The 19,063-nt window shown below is 42.9% G+C and overlaps 1 protein-coding gene across 7 annotated transcripts in view; it reads left to right on the top strand.

Moving 5' to 3' along the window:
• TNRC6B (trinucleotide repeat containing adaptor 6B) overlaps positions 1-19,063 on the top strand; it is a 247,651-nt gene that overhangs the window by 188,751 nt on the left and 39,837 nt on the right. For 6 of the 7 annotated variants that reach the window (XM_061204455.1, XM_061204454.1, XM_061204451.1 and 3 more), the window contains 6 exons: positions 4,294-4,632; positions 6,876-9,224; positions 10,861-11,019; positions 13,896-14,071; positions 16,343-16,417; positions 17,997-18,042. In XM_061204455.1, the coding sequence (XP_061060438.1) occupies positions 4,294-4,632; positions 6,876-9,224; positions 10,861-11,019; positions 13,896-14,071; positions 16,343-16,417; positions 17,997-18,042 (3,144 nt within the window). The remainder of the gene's footprint in view (positions 1-4,293; positions 4,633-6,875; positions 9,225-10,860; positions 11,020-13,895; positions 14,072-16,342; positions 16,418-17,996; positions 18,043-19,063) is intronic. The other variant, XM_061204453.1, reaches the window with a different exon arrangement.

The raw sequence follows: 19,063 nt of genomic DNA, 5'->3' as shown, positions 1-19,063 counted from the left end.
CAGACCCTATATAAAAAAAAAAGACTGTGTCGGTGCCAAGTCTCTGGTTGTACAGAGGACTGAAATAAGGTTTGTCCGTATTTCAGAGAAAAAGTAAATTCAGCATATTTTCTTTATTTTCCATCATTTAAAAAAAGTGAGAATTTTGGAGAAAACAGGACAGGGCTTTCAAGTGGAGGTTAGGTGAAGACATGGGCCAGAGCTGGGCCTGCTACTCAAGTAGCAAATAACTTAAAGGCACTTAAGGTAGAAGCTGATTTCCTCCTTTGTTGGATATTGGTCTTGGAATTGGAAACGTTTGTGGGATTGATGTAATAGACCAGATTTAACAGGGATGAAGGGTATGATTAGGATTGAAGAAGTAGACTGTGTAATGGAAGAGTTTGGACGTAACCATTTAGCGTTGTTAAAAAGATGTTAGATCTTAGGGTGACAATTGGCTTAATGGAAGTTATCAGTATGAAATAACTGATTTGTAGAAACTAACATGACCTTAAGCTACATTACTGGAAATACAGTATCTAGGCAGGAATTTACAGTTCCTATAATGGGCACCACTCTGTGCAAAGGAACAGAGATCAACCTCTATGGACCATGAAGAGTTTGGGCCAGAATGGTCAAGGAATTTGAACCTGTGTCACCTCTGGGAGGGTTAAATACTGGAAGGGGGTGGGGAGTGTTTAACTCCCAAGGAATGCTTCCCACATGGGGAAGCTCTGGTAACTATCTTCAAGGATTTGAAGAACTCTGGTGCCTGACACTTAGCAGTTCCTTGGTAAATGTCTGTTGGTGAGTCAAAGCAACAGGGAAAAGCTTCCAGCTCAATATAAATTAAAATTTTTAGATATTGCTGTCCAAAGCAGTAATTCATAACCTTAACCCAGTTTGGACACAGCAGAGAAACAGCACTTTCCCATCAGCATACCTGAGGAGATGGACCACTGTTGTACAGTGGCCACAACTCTGGCTTTTGAGTCTATTGCAGAAGTCATATTACAGTGGGTGCATGGTGCTGCGTGCACTGAATAACCTTGGGTCTACTTTAATTGATTAACATTTGAGGTAGGCTTTCTTCCCCCGAGGTCCAACTAGTGCCCATTAGAATGACAACAAAATCACTAGTGATTTAATGAGGAGAGAAGCTTCCAGGGAGACAATCTGGACAAAGGCCAGTGTGCATTGAGTATGGGGAGTGAGTGGAAGGTAAAGAAATGGAGACAGTGCTTAGAGGTTACCGAACAGTGTTGAGTGTGTGTCAGCCACTCTGTGTCATCAATCTTTGAGATTTTTTGTATTGCATTGTAACTCATTATTATTCACCAAGAAAATTTTCAGTCTAAAATAATGTCTTCTCTAGAGCTTGTTTGTATTTTAACTACTTTTAAAACATTTCTAGAAGTGTTTTTTGTTTGTTTGTTTTTGTTTGTTTGTTTTTGATGTTTGGTACCATCAAGGTATTTAAAGAATAAAAATTAATTAAAAAACCAAAACAAAAAGGTGTTTAAAGAAAATAGTTTGTATTGGTCCTACCCATATCGGAATTTTCTTAAAGAATACTTCTATCTGAAAAAGAATCTTATTGAAGTTTTTCAGAAATAGAGGCAATTAGAAGTTCAGACTGTAAGATGAGAATGGTGTTAAATAATGGCAGCAGGGAAGGGGAAAAGATTCAATCATTAGAGCAAGTAAATGGCTTTTGGTGGTAAATGAATGGAAATTAGAAAATAGGATACCCAGCATTTTTCACGTCTTTATTTCCCTGATGCAGAGATCATGTTTAAGCCATAGACTTTCTCTCTGGAAAATAAGAAGCTGTGCCCTTATTTTGAGCAGCTCATCTTTAGAAATATTTGCACCACAAGCTATTAAAATCACTGAGGTTCAGAAGAGAAGAGAGAGGGCCCAAAAAGTAATTCAGACTTAATCACAATTTCCCTCTCCTCTGTTACCGCCTGACTTTCTGGAGCATGACGTGGCACACGCACTGATTCTGATGTCTCTAGTTGGACTTCTGGAAGCAGGTCGGATTGGGCATCCTGCCCAACAGCTGCATTGCTCTCCAGTTAGTGCCTAGAGTTGTGACTGGCTTTTAAATGTTTAAAATTCTTGAATTTACAGAAAGGTGTAATTTAAAAAAAAACAGAATAAGAATTCATTCAAGTCCTGAAACAGTTTGCTCTTAACATGTATCACAGGCAGGCTTTTTCTGACTGTGTCCTAGAGTTTTGAATGGCTAATCTCCCAGAATAGAGCACCATGTTGCAAGGAGAGTGGTCAAGCGGTGCTCCTGTTTTATAATGACTTCATCGTTTATGATCCATTCTACCTCTGATGTGATGGTGGGAAAATGCCTTGAGGAGCTTTTGCAGGGAATCTTGCACAGTACACAGTACCCACCAGATTTCTTTGGTTATGCTATGAATGTTGTAAAGTTAGTCGAACTGATGTTCAGATCTCAGCTCTGTAGACTCTCCTTTCCATGTCTTACTCTATTTTAGAGAAATGAGGGAAGGCATGTAACAAACCTGGTTACCTTAAAGGGGAGATTCTAGCCCTCTTATAGAAGGGTAGCCTTGCAGAAGCATAACTCCTTCTATCCTAAAAGCTAGTTGGGAAGAATCCCGCCAGCCTTTGTCAGCTTCTTGTTTATTCTCATAATAAGAGGAAAGGGGATTGGGAATGCCATGTGCTATGGAATCCTCCAGGCACAGATAGAAAATGAATCATTAAATAATTCATCTTTATTCATTCATTTATCAGTTATTTATCCACTGGCTGTTACAAGTCATGCAAAGGGTACTATATTAATAATATTAGATAATGACCAATTTATTTTCTTAAGAAATATGTTTATTTACTTATTTATTCATTCATTCATTCATTTATCCTCTGACCTCCCTTCCTTACTAGGAGGCCCAGAACTGCCTCATGATTGGCTAAGGTTAGACCCAAGCATTGCTTTGCAGTTAGTTCAGGCTCCTACTCTTTTTTTTCCTGTTACTCACAGTACTCACCAATGTCCAGTGGGTATAGATTGGGCCCCCTGGTTTCTGATGATGTATCTCTCTCCTCATAAAGGAGCCAGTTCAATGAGCAACATGCTGGCCCAGCATCATTTCAGCAGTTAGAGCAATACTGCCACCAGGGCTGGCCCTAACATGACTCTGGGTGTCAAGGATTTGGGCCTCAGAATCATCTGAATTACCAGTCTCAATGATTGTTTCTGTATTGCCGCCAGCCTGTATTTACCAGGTGGATTTTCTTGGAAAGGGTGGCAGTCTTTTGGTAAGATGAAGCAAGGGAGGTGCAGATCCAGAGGAACATTCTCTGTAGGGTTGAGGGGAAGCCAAGGGGTCCTGCAGAGCTTCACGGTCGTCTCAGTGTCCCAGTACTTCCTGTTTGCCGTTGTAAAAGTGAGGGGAAACCTTAAGTGTTTAAAGTAAATAGGAAAACTATCTACATTTTGAAATTTTTATTTTAAATGAACAGTTGAAAGACACACACACAAGGTCCACTTTTTTTTTTTTTTTTTTTTTTGGACAAAAGCAAAAAGATAACATTTCTAATGTTTACACAGAGTGCCAAGAGTCTTTGAGTTCAGGTGGCTGTAGAAACCAAAACCAAGTTGATTTTGTGATTCTCTAGGCCTGGGGTTCCCTGTAGGGGTCTACTCTGTACCAGGCCCTAAGAAAAAAAGATGAAAGATGGGTTCCTGCCATTGAGGAACTTCTGGCATGGTGGGGAGAAGGGTCTGTAAATGGAGAACGTCAATATAACCGGTTCATTCAGTGGTACAGAGATGGACAGCGTGTTCCAGGAGCCCGAATGAAGGGTGCATAGCCTACCTAGTCCAGGGATTTGGGGGAAATTTTCTCAGAGGCCAGTCTTTCAGAATGTGGATGAAGGAAAAGGGTCCTTGGGCTGAGAGCCTTGAACCTTTACCATGGGTTTTGTGTGGGGTTTGTATGCATCCTTAGACCTTCTGGGCAGCCCTTCAGGTGTTCCACTATTGATTTAGGGGAGTGAATGGTGCTTGCTCCCCTCTCCTCCTTAGTTAATGGAATGTAATTCCATGATACCGCAGTCTTTGAATCCTTGTCACCATCACTCGCTGCCCTTACCCTACCTTCGGTAAACTGAAGATGCTGGGGAATCTGGAAAGACCATGTCCCTCAGAGTTGGGTGAAAGAAGAGTTGTCTTATTAGAATTGGTCTCATGCAAGCTTTCTTAAAAATAATCTTCAGAAAAATGCATTTGATCTCAAAGGCTGTTTCCCAATCTCTCTCTTTCAGTGCCCGAAGTGACGAAACCAAGTTTAAGCCAACCAACGGCCGCCAGCCCGATTGGCAGCTCTCCATCGCCACCAGTCAATGGTGGCAACAATGCCAAAAGGGTGGCAGTGCCGAACGGACAACCGCCAAGCGCCGCCCGCTACATGCCTCGGGAGGTGCCGCCGCGATTCCGTTGCCAGCAGGACCACAAAGTGTTACTAAAGCGTGGGCAGCCTCCTCCACCGTCCTGCATGCTCCTCGGGGGCGGGGCGGGGCCTCCTCCCTCCACAGCGCCCGGAGCAAACCCCAACGCACAAGTGACAGGAGCGCTGCTGCAGAGCGAGGGTGGGACCGCACCAGGTGAGCGAGCCTCATGCAGGTGAACGGGAGGCACGGCGGCTGCAGGGAGTGAGCATGTCGCTTGTGTTGCCCATGTCAAGTCCACGTTAATTATATAGACGCCTGGGGTTACTCAAAAGATGGGGGAGGAGCCCAGTGTGAGATGTGTACCAGCATTTCTCTCCTGAAACTGGGTTTTGGTGTCCAGTGAGTGTGTGGTCTTGGCCTGAGCGTCTAATGTCACTGCTGTTTTTCCTCTCTCTTTGGGACCTTTTTTCCTCCTCAGACAAGAGCATTACAGTTCGAGCCTCCGTAGTCCCAGCTTCCCCCACAGGTGTGTGCTCAGGGGGCGACTGGAAATGAGGCTAGTGCAGAGGCTGGTTCTGAATCTTAGACTCCCGTGTTTACGTTCCTGGAATGCTGGGAGAATAGAGAGAATGGTCTCTTAGATGATAATGTAGAATCTTGGGAGGATCCCACATAATACCATTCTTTTATTAGATTTTTAAAATCAGTATTTCTTTAGAGAGCCCTGGATTTTGAGCTTTGTTAAAAACTATATGTAGATATAAGGGATCTTTAGCTGAAGGGTCCTACTGGAAGTTTTGAGAGTTTTTAATAGATGAATACTAAACAGCTAACAGTAAAGAACTTCCAGATACCATCCCCCCCCCCTTTTTGTTTAAAGCTTGTTAACAGATTTCCACGTATTCTTAAAATATTTTTTGAGACTATATTAAAATTCAGAGCTTGAAGACCATCAAGCGTTGGCAAGGACAATGAGCCTGGTGGTTGTTAATGACAGGACACTTTATTCTAGTTCTGATTTGAACGTAGAATTGCCTAGAAAATTCTGTTACCATCTTGTGTGCCAAGCGAAGATGGAAAGAAAGCTCGCGGCGACACAGGCTTCATACAGAGATAAGCCCTGTATAGAAGGCTTCTTGTGGTGGCTGTCAGGCCAGACCCAAATCAGGCAGGGAAAGGCCTCCTGGCCCTTCCTTCCTGGCTCCTCGTAACCAGCTGCAAAGGGAAGTGTGAGGGAGCGGTTGTGCCGGGCACTTCAGCAGCTGAGTCTAGCCAGGCCTGGACGTCGACATGGGTCCAGTGTGAGTCAGTCTCCTGTTTACATTCTTAAAACCAAGGAGCCCCTAATCTCAAGAGTTTGAGATTCTCTGCTTCCTTATTTTTATATGGCTCTATGTAATAGTTTTTTTTCAACGTCATATTGATTTAAAGCTCTTTGGTGAAAGGAATAAGTTTAGAAATTATTGGGCTAAAAACGGGTCGTTTTTCCCCCCACCAAATATAGTAAATTCCATCAAATATGTGCTGAGCCAGACTATTTTATCAAGTTCCTTGGGCATACAAACTGATTCATGCTTGTCTGCCCCTGGCATCTAGCTGGGTGGGCATTCCTCATTCAGTAGACGTTTACTGAGCAGCAGTTCCCTGGTCGCCATGTGGAAGTCAAACGTTAGCAAGATAGGTCTCTGACTAAAAGGCACTGACGTGGGGAAAGGAAGATGTGAACACAGTACACTGAGCAAAATGGCTCCAGACAGGGAAAGGTGGTTTTCAGGTGGTAAGCTCAAAAAAGTTTCATAGAAGCAACGGCACTTGAACTAGGCCCAGAAAGACAGATAAATTTCAGCTTGTGAATTCAGAAGGAAAAAACAGGAGGTGCCTATGTGGAGGTGACTATGTGGAATGGTTCCAGGGTGAGAAGGTGCAATTTGTGGAATGTGGGCATCATCAGAGAGAGCAGTGGAAGGTGAGACTAGAAGAGTCAGTTGGTCCCAGGTTGTGGAGCATCTTGATCAAACCTCAGTCCAAAGAGTTCAGCTTTATTCTTGTACACTAAGAAACTATCCACTGCCTTCCATACAGCAGTGATATAATCAAAAGTGTGCTTTAGAAAACTCACTGCAGCCAGGAGTGTTCAGCATGGATTGGAGATACAAAGCAAGTACAGGGTGTTATTGCCTTGTCTCAAGATACAGGAAGGCCCTTCTCTGTCACTAGGAATGGCAAGAGGGTACCTTTGAGAGATGCTGAGGGGGTGAGATTTAGCAAATACACCAACCTGGCAAAACAGAAGAGATGACTAAGACGGGTGTGATACAGTTCACCAAGGCAGGCAGCTGGGTAGAGAACTAGTTTGCGGGGAAGCATGGTGAGCTCTCCTCTGGGGCACTTTGAGCTTGGGGTGTTAATAGAGCATGCATGTGCAGCTGTGATTGATGAGACACTCTCTTTCTCAGAGTCAGCCCTTGGAGGTGCTGCTGCTTCACATTATGCAAATCCCACTTGGGGCCCGGGAGCCTCCTCCAACAACGGCGCCTCCCCCAACCCTATTCACATCTGGGACAAGGTGATTGTAGACGGGTCTGACATGGAAGAGTGGCCTTGCATTGCCAGCAAAGACACTGAGTCTTCTTCCGAAAACACCACCGATAACAACAGTGCCTCGAACCCTGGCTCTGAGAAGAGCACTCTGCCAGGAAGCACCACTAGTAACAAAGGAAAAGGGAGCCAGTGCCAGTCTGCAAGTTCTGGGAACGAATGTAATCTTGGGGTCTGGAAATCTGACCCTAAGGCTAAATCTGTTCAATCTTCCAACTCTACTACAGAAAGCAACAATGGACTAGGAAATTGGAGGAATGTGAGCGGTCAGGATAGAATTGGACCTGGCTCTGGCTTCAGCAACTTTAACCCAAATAGCAACCCATCTGCCTGGCCAGCGCTGGTCCAAGAAGGAAATTCTAGGAAAGGGGCATTGGAAGCGGATACTAGTAATTCCAATGCACAGGTTAGCACAGTAGGTCAGGCATCCAGGGAACAGCAGTCAAAGATGGAAAATGCGGGTGTTAATTTTGTTGTCTCTGGCAGAGAACAGGCTCAAATTCATAACACTGATGGACCAAAAAATGGAAACACTAACTCCTTGAACTTAAGTTCACCAAACCCCATGGAGAATAAGGGAATGCCCTTCGGAATGGGCTTGGGGAACGCCTCCAGGAGCACTGATGCCCCTTCACAAAGCACTGGAGATCGAAAGACTGGGAGTGTTGGATCTTGGAGTGCAGCTAGGGGGTCTTCTGGAACTGACACAGCCTCTGGACAAAGCAATTCTGGAAACAATGGGAACAATGGAAAGGATAGAGAGGACTCCTGGAAAGGAGCTCCTGTTCAGAAATCAACCGGGTCAAAAAATGACTCTTGGGACAACAATAACAGGTCTACGGGTGGGTCCTGGAACTTTGGCCCTCAGGACTCTAATGACAACAAATGGGGTGAAGGGAACAAAATGACATCTGGGGTCTCTCAGGGAGAATGGAAACAGCCGACTGGGTCTGATGAGTTGAAAATTGGAGAATGGAGTGGTCCAAACCAACCAAATTCTAGCACTGGAGCATGGGACAATCAAAAGGGCCACCCCCTCCCTGAAAACCAAGGCAATGCCCAGGCTCCCTGTTGGGGAAGATCTTCCAGCTCCACGGGAAGTGAAGTTGGAGGTCAAAGCACTGGAAGCAACCACAAAGCAGGAAGTAGTGACAGTCATAATTCTGGCCGTCGGTCGTACAGGCCCACACATCCTGATTGTCAGGCTGTCTTGCAGACTCTTTTGAGCCGAACTGATTTGGACCCCAGGGTGCTCTCAAACACTGGCTGGGGCCAAACTCAAATTAAGCAGGACACAGTGTGGGATATTGAAGAGGTGCCAAGGCCCGAGGGGAAATCTGACAAAGGAACTGAGGGGTGGGAGAGCGCTGCCACACAGACCAAGAACTCAGGGGGCTGGGGAGACGCACCCAGCCAAAGCAATCAAATGAAGTCTGGATGGGGGGAGCTCTCAGCCTCTACAGAGTGGAAAGACCCCAAGAACACAGGAGGCTGGAACGACTATAAGAACAACAACTCTTCCAGTTGGGGAGGAGGACGACCAGATGAAAAGACATCTTCCTCTTGGAATGAGAATTCCAACAAGGAGCAGGGGTGGGGAGGTGGACGCCAGCCCAATCAAGGATGGACTTCTGGAAAGAATGGTTGGGGAGAGGAGGTCGATCAGGCGAAAAACAGCAATTGGGAAAGTTCTGCCAGTAAACCTGTGTCTGGGTGGGGTGAAGGAGGGCAGAATGAAATCGGAACTTGGGGGAACGGTGGGAATGCAAGCCTAGCTTCAAAAGGCGGGTGGGAAGATTGCAAAAGATCTACAGCCTGGACAGAGACCGGCAGACAACCCAGTTCCTGGAACAAGCAGCACCAACAGCAGCAGCAGGCACAGCAGCCGCCGCCACCACAACCAGAGACTTCTGGTTCATGGGGAGGCCCAGCCCCACCACCTCCAGGCAACGGACGACCTTCCGGTTCCAACTGGAGCAGCGGGCCGCAGCCAGTGGCCCCGAAGGATGAGGAACCCAGTGGTTGGGAAGAGCCGTCCCCACAGTCGATTAGTCGGAAGATGGACATTGATGATGGCACTTCAGCGTGGGGAGACCCTAACAGTTACAACTACAAGAATGTGAATCTGTGGGATAAGAATTCCCAAGGGGGCCCAGCGCCTCGAGAACCAAACCTGCCTACCCCGATGACCGCTAAATCAGCATCAGGTAGGCAATGGCTTTTTCTCACAGGTTTTGGTGAAGAAAAGAAATCCTAAACCAAGGCATTTTTATTAAGATGCATTTATTTAACTTAGCTTTGTTCTGGGAATCTTTCCTACGTTAACTCTAGGCTGTTGTTAACAGAGACTCCGTTTTTATAAAATGATAGTGATAACAAATGCTGGTAGTACATTTTAATGTTCTTTCTTGGCAAAAGGAAAAAGATGGCATCCCTGGGTTAGTCTCCCCAGTTGTTTTTTTTTTCGTTTTGGTAATTGTATTGGTCTGCAGAATCCAAAAGATTTATATCTTGCTAAACAAACTGTGCTCTAGATTTAAAAATAAAGAATTAAAATAGGAGCAGAAATAGACCTGACTTCCATCCTGGTTCTGCCTGTGGACACGTCCTCTGTGTTTCTCTTGCCCCGGCGACGGGAAGTAGTCTGTGTTGTTCTTGCAGAGACCATCAGAAAATGCTGTAGCAAAGCTGGGATCTGGAAGGTTTCCATCACTTTCCAGATGATTTTTAACAGTTAACCTCTGGAAGTGGAGTACTTCGTTGTGTGGAGATTGTTATCTCATGATAATCAGTTGTCCAGAATTGAACTTTCTTCCCTCCTTATTTGAGTAGGAAACATCATACCTGGTAAATTAAAAATAGTGCTGGTGAACATTTTTAAAAAGGCAGGGCGGCGGGGGAGGGTGGCCGCGGGATTTTGAACTCTTTTAAAAAAAAAAAAAGTAGTGCAGGTAATCATTCTTAGTTTGGCATTGTCAGCTTGAATGTCCTCATATAGTTCAACGAATTAAGAGGATGCACCATTCAAGTGTTCGTTTTTTTAGTTAAAATTAGTCATAATATTTAATTTTCCACTTTCCACAGTAAGCTTAGTATTCAGTGAATCCAGTTATGGACACTTAGAAAATGATTACTTTTAATTAGTTCTTTTCTTGAAATATTGAAAAGAATGAGGAAGGAAATGAAGATTGCTCATTAATTCCCTACCTAGAACATGTAAAAATTTTTATTCATATAGTAAAAACCTTCAAACTGTACAGAAAAGCAAAAGGTAATAAGTAAAAGAATCTTAGCCCCTAGGGTCTCTCCCTGCAGGTCTTAGAATTTTGTGTGCCATTCAAAAATTCCGTTCATACCTATAGCAAAATATATCTATCCTTTAAAATTTTTACACGGAAGGGATTGTACTATATACACTGTTCTTCACCTTGCTTTTTTCATTATTCTTAAAACCTTTCCACGTTAGCATGTACATTTCTGTCTTTTAATTGCTTCGTGTATAGTATTCATTTGATGGGCAACTCACGATTGGTCTGACTGGTCCCTTTTTGGTAGATATTTAGGTTGCTTCCAAATGTTATCTGACAGTGATGCAGTGGGCATTGTTGTACATGTAATTTCATCTACTTTTACAAGTATATCTGTGGTATAATTTCCTGGCAGTGGAATTACTGGGCAAAAAGTTAAAGTGACAATGCCAAGTGCCCTCCATGAAGGTGGTACCTATTTATATTTCCACCAACAGAATTCAGGAGTGCCTGTTCCTCCTACCTTCACCCCCAGTGGATACTATGGTGTTCATTGAACAAATCATTCTTAGAGATACATGTCCTTTCTTTACAGTCTGGAGCAAAAGCACACCACCTGCTCCAGATAATGGTACTTCAGCTTGGGGTGAGCCAAATGAAAGCAGTCCTGGGTGGGGTGAAATGGATGACACAGGAGCATCGACCACAGGCTGGGGGACCACACCCTCCAGTGCTCCAAATGCCATGAAACCTAGTAAGTATACGGCATTATTTTTGAGGGAGTCTATTATAACTTTGGGGGTCACACATTTTGGCGAGGGCTGTTGTTAAACTGTTGTTTCAGTGAGATTCAGGACCTTGAACCTTTAATAAATGGTTAGCAGCAAATGCTGGGGACTTGGCATATGTAAAAATGCTTACAGTGAGCTAAAAGTCATAAGTTAGTTTTGTTGATTTCGTTTTAACTTAGGTTTAGTGTCTGGCCAGAATTGAAATTTTCATGTGGTGCTTTTTTTTTGCTCAGTAACTTAAATATTGCTCATTAGACCTATTTTGCATTTCTACTCTCATGTTGGTATAATTTTTTTTTTAAACTCCTGGCTTTTAACGTGGAACAAGGTCTCTGCTGCCCAGTGACTTCACCCTTCCGTTCCTTCCTTTCCCCTTTGTCTCTCTTCTCATACATCCACCCATGTAAGGACATTTAAGGTTTCTTGAACCCAACAAAGATTTCTTCATTTGAATTTTTAAACAAAGCACGTCACAGTTATTCATGATCATTGAAAATCTAAGCTATACTAGATCCAGCTGGCAATGTGTAGTCACAGTAATTTGCAAACTTTGTAAATGGATGCTGCGGAACGTCCCATTGGATGGTGCTCAATTGAAAAATTCAGTTTCAAGTATCTGTTTTCACTTGTTTATAGTTTTCTTAAAAAGTACTCCAACATCACTCTTCTACCATATTGCAGACTTAAGGAATTGTCTTTTGATTAAAAAATGTGGTCAGACTGAATACTCAAAATTTGAACAAGAATAAAAAATTCTACTGTCAAGTTTATTTTATGATATGTATGATTCTTACCATGCCACAGGAAGGAATATCGTCTTAGCTATCTGTATTCTAGAAACTCACTCTTGTTCCTATGTAACTTGACTGCATTTTAAAAATTACGAACCTCCTTCCCTTCATAGAAATAGCTTTATAAAGAATTTGATTTCGTCTTGATTTTCATTGTAAAATTGGTTGTATCATCATGGGAAATACCATCCTGTAGACTTGGAATAGATCCAAAATGCTGTTGGAAGGCATTAACCAGACCCTTGGCACAAGGAGGTACTTTAGCAGTACTTTCAGGATTTTTATGTGTCTTTCCCAACTTCAGGATCATCTTTTGTCCATCACAAAAGACTCACTTTTCTCCAGATTTTAAAAAGTCTTCTACTCTTCAGGATCATCTATATCTGCAGTTAAAGCTGTAGCTATATTTACTCCTTCTCTGGGTAATTTCAGTGTGTAATAGAGGAAGGGGCTAGATCATCACAGCCTACCAAATTGATGCTGATAGTTAACCTGTGATCTTGTCTAGACTGCAGATACCTTATATCTGGTGTGGGCTCTGTGACTAAAATTCGGAGCTTTTTTATCTTTCTACAAGAAGTCATTTGTTAAAAGTTCAGCTCCTTTCTCTAGAAGAAGGGTTACGTGGATGTCTTCCTTCTTTAAAGGGGTCAGTATGTCACTTATGTTGGGTCTTTAATTCCTGTTGCTTGTCAGAGGATGTATAAAGCCTGTGTTTACAATAATAGTGGGTAACCTCCTATGCAGAAGAAATGGTCCTGGTTATCAATGGCATTACCAGCAGCGGAGAGAACAGCCCCCAAGCCCTGCCTCTTGCTGCCCAGTCACAGAGCCCCTGCAAGGGGGGCTCAGTGAACCCCATGGAGGTTCCATCAGGTTCCCCTGGGCGTTGCTGGGAGATGATGCCACAGTCTGAGGAAATCAACTGCCTTGCACCCTGTGTACTTGATGGGTGCCTGCATGGCATCATAGGCCTGGTCCTAGGGCATGGCAGCAGTCATTCAAGGAAAGGCCTGGAAGAGACACCTTTCTGGCTCTAGACTCTTCACATGAAGATATCTAAATCAAATAACTACCCCTTCGTAAAGGTCCTGTCATTTGGTAAATTGAAGGTGTGGATGGAGCTTCTAGGCAGGATAGTGTATTTCCCTTCTTCCATCATTGTATAGAGTATCATTACCACAAAGTGTATCCGTCAGTTCCATACAATATTTTCAGAAGGAGATTAAGGATTTATCCCAATCTCCAAATTAAAGATCTTTGTTTAAAGGGGGATGTTGGTGAAATTTGACTCTGGATACTGATGACGTCCTATTTCGTCGAATATTAGAGCCCTGATTTCCCTCTGTCTTCGTTCTGTTTTCCTCGTTCCCTGTCTACCACATTTCCTCCGTCTGTCTTTTAAAAGCCGTTACTTATACATTGTCTTTGCCTAGGATCTTTTTAGTACCTAATCCATTTCAAGTGTGTAAATCCAATAACTTTCAAATTTTCATGGCTATATGTGAATTTCTCTTCTTTAACCGTAATTTTGATATTCAAAATCTAATACAGTTTTCTTTTTTCATCCATTTTGCGTGTTTTCTTCACCCCAAGCGAGGTAGACAGTTGTTCTTTACCATACCTCATATTTGTAAAGTCCATTATAAAGTTCATCACATACTTTTAGGAGGGTAAAACTAAAGAATGCAGTAAAACATCCTCATTAAGAGTAACAGATTTCTGTAAACTGAGATGTGAAATTTCTTGTAAGTAACGACAGGTTCTTTTCAATTGGGGGATTTCTGTCAACTTTGTATAAAGGGGAAAAAATCATTGAACCAGAGGCCAGGAAATCTTGATTTGTGGTTTATTAACTTACTCTGTATCGTTGACCCTTTTTGGGTTTCCATTTCTCCTCTCAAAAGTTCGAATGATATTCGCCTTGCCGTACAGGTAGACTAGACAAAAGTACAAATACACGAAAATGCTGCGTTTACGGGAAATGGTTGTTGCGGTTATTGTTATATATAGCTATTGCGTACAGTTGGTTCGTTCTTCTCTTAAAGATTCCAAATCTATGCAAGACGGCTGGGGGGAGAGTGACGGGCCCGCGACAGGAACTCGCCATCCCAGCTGGGAAGAGGAGGAGGATGGAGGAGTCTGGAGCACCGCCGGCTCTCAGGGAAGTGCTTCCTCCCACAGTTCGGCAAGCTGGGGACAAGGAGGAAAGAAACAGATGAAGGTAGCCCGCTGTAGAAATGCCTGGGCTTGCTTATTCAGTCTTAGAGGGCAGAACTGAGAATGTTTTCATGGGCGAAGCCAGGCAGCTGGAGTCCCTGAGGTCCTCAGTGAGGGAGAAGGTATTTTCTTCAGAACAAGTAGCTACTTCCTCTTTACCCCTCATCTTCCTTCCCCATGACCTTGAAATCTCGAACGACAAAACTCTTGCTGTGGGTGAGATGGAATTTTCAAAGAAACCAAATTTTCCTCACTTTGGCTTCCATATTAGAATAATTCTTTGGAAGCTGTCAAGGCACACCTTATAAATGTTTTACGCTTTCGCGTTCTAAAGCCAAGTCAGTCCTTAGAGTAAATCCCCAGGAATATGTAAAAGAGTAACCACAGTAATGTGGTTTCTCCAACAGCAATCATCGCAACTCATTTTTATCTCATTCGGGAAACTCCAAGGCCCAGGACCCTTTTCTCAACAAAATGAGGTGCCAGTGCGTAACCCTGCGTTAGCAACTAGATGATTTATCTACATCCTGTACCAGTTGTGTTCTACACTTGTTACTTTCTGTATCTTAGAACAACTTAGTTTCTCCTTTGATTTGCATAATTTGATGAGGACTTTGGTTTTCAATCTAGAACCTGAACGACTCTCAGTAGAAGCCCTCTTTTTTCATTCCAGCCTCTCATTCCATAGATACATTGAGAGACATAGGAAGTGGGCAGCCATGTATTTAATTTGAGGATGGGAGCCTTGCTGCCCTAAGTAACGCTTCACAACTAAAAGTCCTGGTTTTCAAATACCGGGTGCCATTTTAGAAGGTCTTCAGTGGCCAGGGGCTGTACCTTCATCCCCTTTGCCTATGGGATTTTGTTCTGAATACGATTACTCCCTTTTAGGCCTGAGAATACAGATTCTTTCTGTTAAGAGACGTTTTGTTTAAGCAGTCATTTACAGTTTTCCCTCTTAAAGGACTTTTATTACTCCAGTCACAAAAGAAATTATTCAGTAAACTTGCCAGCATTTTTAGTACATTCGTGTTGTCTAGTCTGCTGTGGCTTTCTTTTTGTTATTTACAAATTAACAATAAGACCAAATTACAAGACAGTTCAGGAGACTGTTGAGGAAGCAACTGAGTGAAAGGTACTAGCCCACTCAGGGAACCACCAAGATTTAACGAAGTTAATTGGGAATTAAATGTTTCTGCTCCATGACTGATGATTCTGACCTTTCATACTGAGGGCCTCTTTGTGTGTGTGATCAAATACAGCTGACATAAAATTTACCATCTTAACCAATTTTAAGTGTACGGATCGGTCGCATTAAGTACATTCACATTGTTGTGCTGTCATCACTAACATCTGTCCACAAAGTAACTACCACTTCTCTCCTCCCTCCAGTGAGGGTTTTTTTGACCCTCAAACTAAGTACCTTAACACTTGCAATAATAATAAAATTGATCTGACCAATACCATCAGAACACAAATAGAATTTTTACCTGGAGAATGCACACGTGCACAAAGCCGCATCACCTCCTGCCCCCACAAGGTCCCTGCCACAGTTCCACTCACCTTCTACGTAGAAATAAAAGTGGAACTGATGACTGGTGCCTTGTTCAGTGGAGAAACTAGTTTGTCCCATTAAGAAACAAGCAGAAACCTACATCCGCCACCTTTGCACTTAAAACTAACTGCCCTCATAGTAACAGCTATGCGGTAAACTTGGTGATGGTGTCTTCTGCTAGGCTTCTTTCCCATTGGGGATCCACATCCTTTACACTATGAAACAAGCAGATGAAAGTGCTACATGGATGAGTTCCTCATTGTATCCACACAGAGAATAATGACCAGTTTAAATGGGCTCCTTTCCAAATAACATGCACTAGCATCAAACTCTTTTTCTTCACTCCTAATACAAACCGGCTTGGGTTACAAGGAGGTACTAAGAGAGAAAATACTAGCATGCAAACATTATGTTTTAGAAAATCTGATATTGACCTTCTATTTATAGGGTAAAAACACTAGCTGACCATATATCTTTCCAGTTACTTCTAATTCAATGCAACGAATAAAGTAAGAATGAAAACACAGATATAATAACTAAGGCATAGTACTTTTTTAGACTAATGGATAACATATCAAAATAACTATAGTTAAAGAGGAATAGTTAGGGTTCAAAAAGGTAAACTCTTGGTTTTGCATTTTCAGTCAGTACTTACGCAACTCAGGAAGTTGAAATGAAATAAATTATTTGATTCTGAGGTTACATATTTCATTTCTCTAGTGCTCACTAAAAGGAGGAAACAGTGATTCATGGATGAATCCCCTTGCCAAACAGTTTTCAAATATGGGATTGCTGGTAAGTTTTACTTTTTCATATGTGTAATGTATCCCAACTTTTACATTTAGTACAAATTTTAAGACCACTGCCACACATAGTACAAAATTACAGATTTAGAAACTGGTTAAGCAGTGTTCCTGATTTGGATTAGGCAGTATTTGTTCTCTATGCTTTTTTTCTTAATGAACTACTCCAGTATTTAAAGGGTACAGCTTTTAAATTTTTAGTCCTTGTATCCTTTTCCTTAGGCAGTTAGGGAAGAAAGAGCCAAGTACTTAAAATTTATATAATTTTTGCTGACTACTGTACCAGTTTTAATATTATAATTTTTAAAAAGACAGCAACTGCAGAATAACTAGGGAAACTATTTGTGATTAATTATATAGGCAGTTCTTGTAGAATTTCTAATTTTTTGATCTCTTGGGAACATTATGGGGACACCCTGTCCCTGGTTGCCAAAAGACAAATGACTTGGCTGCACATTTCAAGATTTGATGACTTGACAAGTCACAAGAAGAAGTTGTCATCATTTGGCTGCCACTCTTGGAATTTGATCCTGAGCCGACTGGAACTTGAGCACAGGGGTTTAATTCTCCAAGCAGCTGTTTAGCTGTTCCTCTGCCCATAGATTTACTGAAGCTAATTTGATATGAAAATCGAATTTAGGAATACAGACACCAACAGCAATCAAAATTAGTCAGATTTTTGTTTTTAATATTTATTTCTTTATTTGGCTGCACCAGGTCTTAGTTGCGGCTTGCGGAATTTTTCGTTGCAGCATGCGGGCTCTTAGTTGCGGCATGCGGTATCTAGTTCCCTGACCAGGGATCGAACCCGGGTCCCCTGCATTGGGGGCGCAGAGTCTTAACCACTGGACCGCCTGGGAAGTCCCAAAATTAGTCATTAAAAATGTTACTGGGACTTCCCTGGTGGGGAAGGGGAGTGGTTAAGATCCGCTGCCAACGCAGGGCACACGGGTTTGAGCCCTGGTCTGGATGCCGCGGAGCAACTAAGCCCGTGCGCCACAACTACTGAGCCTGTGCTCTAGAGCCCACGAGCCACAACTACTGAAGCCCATGTGCCTAGAGCTAGTGCTCCGCAACAAGAGAAGCCACCGCAATGAGAAGCCCGCGCACCGCAACGAAGAGTAGCCCCCGCTCGCCATAACTAGAGAAAGCCCGCGTGCAGCAACAAAGACCCAATGCAGCCAAAAATAAATAAATAAATAAATAAATGTGTATATATATATATATATATATATATATATATATTTTTTTTTTTTTTTTTTTTTTTTTTTTTTAAGTTATAAAAATGTTACTGTCTTGGGACTTCCCGGGCGGTCCAGTGATTAGGACTTCGCGTTTCCACTGCAGGGGGCGCAGGTTCAATCCCCGGTCAGGGAACTAAGATCCCTCATGCCGCGCAGCCAAAAAAAAAAGTTATTGTCTTCATTCCAGTTTAAGGTTCATGTCCAAGGATGTTGTATAGTCCTAGTAGTAAAGTAAGGTGTGGCTCACACATGAATAATGCCGTTTCTCCTCTGATTCAGACGTTTAATTCAAGCCTTTAATCTTCCTTCACTGTTCTTTATTTTCAGAGTCAAACTGAAGATAATCCAAGTAGCAAAATGGATTTGTCTGTAGGTGTGTATCCCTCCACTAATACGAATGGAATATGTTGTTGTTCATGACACCCTGTTGGGATCCCCTGCTCACTTTGAGTTGGGATGGGTGCAGTTCCTAGACACATATTCCACACTCACTCTGGGGAAGGCACCGTGCTTGACGTAAATGAGTAGTGTGTGCTACATATAAAAACTTGAGACTTGGAGGCCACTGGGCAGCTGGGGAGACCGTGTGTACCACATAAAGGAGTCAGCCTTTGCTCGGCTGTTGGCACTTGTTGTCGTGGACGAGTTCAGGCTCAGCTTTGCCAGGTCCTCCAGTGTTTTCAAGAGAGGCCAGAAATTCAGATATGCATTGACATCCTGATTTTTTTTTTTTTAACATCTTTATTGGAGTATAATTGCTTTACAATGGTGTGTTAGTTTCTGCTGTATAACAAAGTGAGTCAGCTATACATATACATATATCCCCATATCTCCTCCCTCTTGCGTCTCCCTCCCACCCTCCCTATCCCACCCCTCTAGGTGGTCACAAAGCACTGAGCTGATCTCCCTGCGCTATGCGGCTGCTTCCCACTAGCTATCTGTTTTACATTTGGTAGTGTATATATGTCCATGCCACTCTCTCACTTCGTCCCAGCTTACCCTTCCCCCTCCCCGTGTCCTCAAGTCCATTCTCTACATCTGCATCTTTATTCCTGTCCTGGACATCCTGATTTTTAGATAGTGGAAGCTAATCCAGATTTTTTAAAATGCTGTGTGTGGCCAAATAAAATATGTCTGTGGCCCAGCCGGAGCCAGCCCTCAGGTGGCCAGGTCTGTCTGCACTGGGATGTCCCATTATTGACCAACCCCCCCCCCCCCTCTGCAAGTAGAGCAGATGCAGCATCAGCCCTTCATCTGTGGGACCTTCACAGTGATGCTGTCGCTCACCTGAAGGAACTTAAAAAGAATCAAACGGGGAAGAAAAGGAAACAATCCTAGGAGATAAGGGAAATAACCTCTGATCTGTGATACTCTTAAATACGAGAACAGCTAAA

The sequence above is a fragment of the Eubalaena glacialis genome, chromosome 11 (genome assembly GCF_028564815.1).
Source record: "Eubalaena glacialis isolate mEubGla1 chromosome 11, mEubGla1.1.hap2.+ XY, whole genome shotgun sequence".
In the NCBI taxonomy this organism is placed as follows: Eukaryota; Metazoa; Chordata; class Mammalia; order Artiodactyla; family Balaenidae; genus Eubalaena; species Eubalaena glacialis.
Note: the sequence above shows the minus strand (reverse complement) of the source record. Positions and strands in the feature narration are given on the sequence as shown.